The 6,566-nt window shown below is 33.4% G+C and overlaps 1 protein-coding gene across 2 annotated transcripts; it reads left to right on the top strand.

The window, feature by feature from the left end:
• Positions 1-2,015: 2,015 nt before the first annotated feature.
• Positions 2,016-4,950, top strand: LOC124843761 (ubiquitin-conjugating enzyme E2-23 kDa-like). Of its 2 annotated transcripts, none has more exons than XM_088102483.1 (6): positions 2,016-2,086; positions 2,666-2,745; positions 3,307-3,421; positions 3,530-3,582; positions 3,684-3,812; positions 4,644-4,950. In XM_088102483.1, the coding sequence occupies exons 2-6, from the start codon at positions 2,667-2,669 to the stop codon at positions 4,772-4,774; spliced, it is 507 nt and encodes a 168-aa protein (XP_087958609.1). In that variant the 5' UTR covers positions 2,016-2,086; position 2,666; the 3' UTR covers positions 4,775-4,950. The 2 variants fall into 2 exon arrangements, with proteins under 2 accessions (XP_087958609.1, XP_047176531.1); XM_047320575.2 differs by lacking the exon at positions 2,016-2,086 and adding an exon at positions 2,147-2,533.
• Positions 4,951-6,566: the final 1,616 nt, after the last annotated feature.

Below are 6,566 nucleotides of genomic sequence, written 5' to 3'. Positions count from 1 at the left end.
AAATCTCCTAATAACTATGTAAATACATATGCAATTTTGTATATTGCGAGATTAATTTGCATTAGTCCTGTGACACCCGGGCACTGACGAGGGCGAGGAGTGAATCGCTGGTGCAAGAGACATGGTGCAAGGGGCACTGACAAGGAGCGGCTCCTGACAGACTTCCAGTGGAAGGGGCACAGGGACGAATCAAACATACACCGGAATGAGAGAGATCTAAAGACTGTATAGGTATGGGACTATACAGTTGAAGAATAGCTTAAAGGGATTGATTTGGCTACTCATATCACCAAATACATTTACTTTTCGGTAGCCTAACTCAGGACATTTTTCTTTTAATAAATTTTCTGTCAATAATGTAGTATTTTTATTTTTTACTTTTAGATACGTTGTGTATTGCCTGTTATCCCCACCTAAAAGAATAATAATACCTTTTCATATATGTTAGATATAAATTTTCATCCAGTAAAATATCTTAAACTATATATTAACATCATATTCATTTACAATTTGATTTGTTGATTGTCATTATAAAATTAGAGAAAAAGAAATTAAAAAAAATATTACCAATATAGCAAATAAATATACAACATATTTGAAGTGTAATAGATCTTTTGGTTCCTAAATAAAAATTGTGTAATGATAATTACACGTAAATAAACCTGCAAAATAGTTGAATTTGACTTTAGCAATTGGTAACATAAAGGGAACCAAATTCCTCATATCTCTCTCCTCTAGATGGCCCATCCATCCCATGACTCATCACCATTACTTTATTCTGATTTTCCAATGTCGGAAAGCAAATAATAATAATAATAATAATATTTCGATTCTAATAGAGTAATATTATTAGATCAATCATTGTGCAAGTATTATTTATCAAAAAGTATAATTTTGACATAGATAACTTTTTTATATTCATTTTGTATATTTTTTTCTTTTTTTAAAAAATAAAAATTTACTTTTTTATAATCATTCTATTATATTCTTATACTATGTAATAAATGAATGTAAAAATATATTATGGTATCATTGGGTGCACTAGGAAAAAAAACATTCTGGTCTGTACCCGAAATAATCACAGCCACTTGTTCTATTTTGTGTTTCTGATTAAAAATTTGTAGCTATCCATTGTCCAACAGTGAAGTGAAATGCATCTGAAATTAACTTTTACACGGCTTTGTCCTTACATAGCGAAAGAAAAAGCTTGAGCACCGTCCAACAAAGTTGAAACAATGAATCATCAACATAATGGAGTCACGCTGTTGTCTATATATGACAACACTCTAATTAGGATAACCTACGAAACTAACACCTCTAGTAAGGAACCATGTGCCACAACTTCATCTTCTACAAATACCACCTATTAAATAAATCTACATTATACTATTTAAATTTCTTCAAAGTTTCAAATTTATATTTCTAAACTTTTAATTTTCAATCCAAAATTGATGTTTTGTTGTAGTGAGAGACAACAGTGAAAAAAATATGCGACAGAGTTCTATGTTTTAGATGTATGTGTCGGAACGAATTTAGTGATTTTTTTGTTTTGAAAAATCACATAATTTAACTTTACCTTTAATTAGTTTCTTTTATATTATTTAAAAAAAATAAAGTTGGTGATTCAAATATAAAAAATTAATTAAATAAAATTAAGTGATTTTTCTTAAAGAAGTCACCAAATCCGTTTGTTGGTCCCAGTGCAGAATAATCTGGGATATGGATGATGTTCCCACACGTTTTATCTTTGAAAGGATAAGAACAATGAAAACTAAGCTCAAAATCATGTATTAGAAAAGCAATTGAAGTGATTATCTGCTTTAAAATACGTGAACAATTTCTTTAACATATCACATAGTAAAGTGGAAAAATTATATAGAATTGAAATGGAATTTAATGTTAAATTTGACATGTGAGTGTAGGTAAGGGTTTATGACGTGGGAACAAATGAAGCGTACGTGACCAAATCTTGTATTATTTAATTTACCAAAATATAAAAGCTGGAATATTTTAACTTAGACGGTGAAAAGGTGCAACATGGGAAATGGGAATTAGGTTGGAAGAATCTTGTAAGGCATGGAAAAGGGTAGGCTATTACTTCAATGTCTATTTTCTATTCACAAGCTTATTTTCTTTTCTATTTTTGTTTAGCTTTTTCATTTTGTTCTTGATTATTCAACAAAAGCCAAAGCTGTGGATTTTTTCTTATAGAGAATTTAGTTTTTGTTACACACTGCTTTTGTAAACAATGTATTTGATAAAAGTATTTTTATTTTTTTTGTGATTATTATTGTTACTATGTAAGTCTCAGTTTTGGTGATTGCTGTCTGAACCATTTTTCTTCTTCCATTTGCACAAGCAAAGGTCTCCCACAAACCTCTTCTTCCTTTTCTTCCCAAATATCTCTCTCATTCTCTCTCTTAATTCCTGAAAAGCAAGTAACCAAGGAAAAGAAACCATCACAGGCACTCAAAGGAAAATCAAACACCATGTCTTCTCCAAGCAAGCGGCGAGAGATGGACTTGATGAAACTGTTGATACCCAGCTTTTTCTTTTTCGTTTTTGCTTTTGTTTTGATTCAAGTTGCAGTCTTTTTCTAATTGGGTGTCTGAGTTTGACTCCGGATTCTTGTCTTGATTCTGGGTTTTTTCTCTTCAATTGTTAGGATGATGAGTGACTACAAGGTGGAGATGATTAATGATGGAATGCAAGAGTTTTATGTGCATTTCCATGGACCCAATGAGAGTAAATTCTCCTTTGTTTTATCTTTGTTACTAGTTTGGTGCTTTTTTATGAATTGTTTTGGATGAAAGAAGATCGGTTGCTATTGTGGGTATGTGGTGATTAACCCTATATTGACTTCGGTGGTTCTAGATTTAGATTTGGCCGGCAACATCAAGATTCTCATATAGAACTCGTAATCTTGTCTCCTTGTAATTCTTGTTTTTTTTCATGTGTTGGTTGCTCCGTGTGCATTCTGCAGAGTTATTGCACAAAGCAATTTATATTTGTTTTCTTATTGATTTCTCCTTCTTCATATTGCTGCTTTCTAAGTCTTAACAGGACAACAATTTTTTACCAGAAAAGATGGAGATGGTTTTTTTTTTATGGATTGGTTTTTCGTTATTAGGAATTTATGTACATGATAGTTGCTGTTTTTTTCTTTTTACTTTTGTTTATTGTTCTGTCCCTGTTCTAGACATTGAACTGAGATCAAATGCTTGTTTTTGAAAGTTGTTGTTACTGAATTATGGACCTTCGATTTTTCTTAATCCTTTGACTCATACTTGTGATGGTTCCTTGCAGGTCCTTATCATGGAGGTGTGTGGAAAGTAAGAGTTGAGCTGCCAGAAGCTTATCCTTATAAATCTCCTTCCATAGGGTTTATCAATAGGATCTATCACCCAAATGTTGATGAGATGTAAGAACCTTGAACTATTGCTATGAAACTATATACGTTGAGTAATTTACCTTGTGTTGATTTTAAGAATAGTTAAGTGATCACAATGGATAATGATAATAACTTCAGGTCAGGATCAGTTTGTCTTGATGTTATCAATCAAACCTGGAGTCCCATGTTTGGTAATGTTCTTTCTTTAACCCCTCTTGAGAAAATATTGGGTTTCCTATTCAGAAATTTTTCGGTTTATTGTGTTCTGTCTAAAGTATATGCATTCCTTCAGATCTTGTCAATGTGTTTGAGGTGTTTTTACCACAACTTCTTCTGTATCCCAATCCATCTGACCCCTTAAATGGAGAAGCTGCAGCTTTACTGATGCGTGATCGAGCCAGTTATGAACAAAAGGTTAAAGGTACTGATTGCTATGTTATATTTGAGGCTTTATTTTGTTCTTCCTTATTAAGTTTATGTAAACTCTAAATCATGAGTGATGATGCTTGACCAAATTTTTGACCTCAAAATAGTGAGTTATGGACCATGAACTACTATGTTATACACATTGACCGACACACTCTCACAAACAGTTACAACATTTTACTGATAATTCACACTCCCCTATTGTTATCCAATTGCTATCAGACAGTCTTTTGCTTCTGTTTCTTCCATTGAGTGCATCATAAACTCTACTATCTATAGCTATCATCTGCCAACAGAGTTGATTTTACCTCAATCTCTACCACTGCTTTGACACTTCCTCCTAATCCTAAACAGAAAAGTAAGGAAATAAACCTTCCATTGAGTTTGTCCATGGAGATAATTTGATAATTAACTCAAGGTTCACTCTAGTTCTTACCTTTCTTCATTATGTATATACATCATTCATATGGAAATTTAAAATTGCTTGTTTTTTGTTGACTTTTATGAACACTACTAACTTGTAGAAAGTACCCCTTTTGAGTGAATTTGGATTCTGTGCTGTTTTTTTTTTTGCTGTAAAATACATTGATGGACGCTGGTTTTGATGTTTTAAAGTATATTTAAAAAAATAAATATACCAACATCAATGTGTTTTCCATACTCAGCAAATGGCACCAAAAAAACCCAGCAGAGAATCTGGACTCCTTTGAGTCTGATTTGTTTCTCCAGGCTTAGATTGCTGCAAAAAAACAATTTCTATATGATTTTGAAGGAGTATTGGTTTATGAATGTAACATCTAGTTGTGTGTTGTACTTGAAATTTCAGAATACTGTGAGAAGTATGCTAAACCTGAGGACATAGGAGCTGCAACAGAAGAGCAATCCAGTGATGAGGAGCTAACTGAAGATGAAGATGATTCTAGTGATGAACAGGTTGCTGGTAAGGCAGATCCTTAGTCTTGCATTATGACCTGTTCTTTGATTCTATCTTACTTGTACATGATGTTCTAGTCATGTTAACTCACCTCATTAAATGTAATGTACTTGATTATGGATAGTGGAAAATTCTCCTTCCCCTTAGTTTGTTACTCTTTCACAGTTTCACTGTAAATAATGTACCATTCATTTTCTCATGCAATCTTGTTTATTCTTAATCTTCTCTAATTGAATTGATTAAGTGCTTGTTTGGCTACACATCAAAATCAATTTCCTCCTCTCTACCATGGATACCTTTTAATGTTAGAACCTTGGTTAAGACTAATTTGGTCATACACTACTCCACTTTATGTTTTAATGACTCAAAATTGATTCTATTAAAATTGGATATACTTAATTTTGAAACTGATGAATCTTCATAATTTATTACCATGGTGTAACATCCCAAAAATGTCTAAACTATATAATAGAATAATCACATTAAATAATAATACAGATCAGTCTTACTCTAAAAGAGCGTACGGTTATGGCCGAACGGCCTTACAAAGAGTTACAAACTTAAACTATACAGGATAAGCAATTTTGACTGAACGGTTTACAAAATTTATACCAAACGATCAAAATAAAAACAAAAGGGGAGGTGATCGAACGACCACCTCACTATACTAAACTACTGACCGAACGTCCTATTGTTCGGTCTTCACTTTTACTTCTACCAAATTTTCTTCTTCCAGCGCCTCTTCCAGCAGCTCGTCTCCTTCTGCTCACATCCACACGGATGATCATTGCAACAACAAGGACGGACGTACAAAACCAGACAACACAGGAAAACACAGGGTAAGCTTATGTAATTTAATTCAAGTATAAACATACATTTCTCACATTCAAACACATAAGATACATTTCAACATATGTTTCAAGCAAGGCCTACTACTAGACTGACTGTCCGGACTGTATGAAATATGTGTAGTTATGATGTTCGTGCACCCGGGTGATGTAGTAACTGGAATACTCTCATCAACTGTCACCCGAGGTTAATCCCATCTGTCCAAAGTATCTCTAAGGACTAGGATCTCCTGCCGTTCCCACACATGACCTACCCTCCTCTACGTGAGGACGAGTACTCACGGAACATCAGGATGAACCGCCAGCTTAGCATAATCACATTCATACTTTACAAATTCAATAATCATCCATGAGTCATTCCTTCTTGGAACGCTCGTTCAAAATCCACAATATTTCATCCATCTCATATTCTCTTCATTTTTCATCATCCATCATTTTAATTTCATCTTTGCTCACCGATTTTAAGGACATCAAATACCGAACGTTCGATCCTCACTCAGAACAAGACATACAAGTCTCCCGTTCCAGAATAAAATAAAACCAAAAGGGTTACGAGCAGATTAAGAAAGAAACCGAGTATAAGTATATAACACAAGAACGAACGTTACTTACAACATGAATCAGTTAATTGAACTGACTTCGTGAGCTCAAACTAACACATGTCAAGTACTAAGGCTCTAGGCCGGAACCAATGAATGTAGACACTTTCAAGACGTTTAAAGAACCATACTTAGAATAATTCACATACAAAAATCTAATGTCAGTCAATGACCGAACATGGTAGAGGGAAATTCTACTGAAGTTGGACGAACGCTATTTTCATCAAGATAGATTAAACCATAAACGAGTACAAGCGCTTGGTATAAGACCGAGCACTACTCACTTCGAGAGCTTGGTGTGAGACCGAGCACTACTAAACTTATAATAGAGATATTAATAAGTATAATAAGATACTATTAAAATTGTG

Source organism: Vigna umbellata, chromosome 11, assembly GCF_029865625.1.
Source record: "Vigna umbellata cultivar VRB3 chromosome 11, Vumbellata_1.0, whole genome shotgun sequence".
NCBI lineage: Eukaryota > Viridiplantae > Streptophyta > Magnoliopsida > Fabales > Fabaceae > Vigna > Vigna umbellata.
The sequence above is the reverse complement of the archived record's forward strand: the minus strand, read 5'-3'. Positions and strand labels throughout refer to the sequence as shown.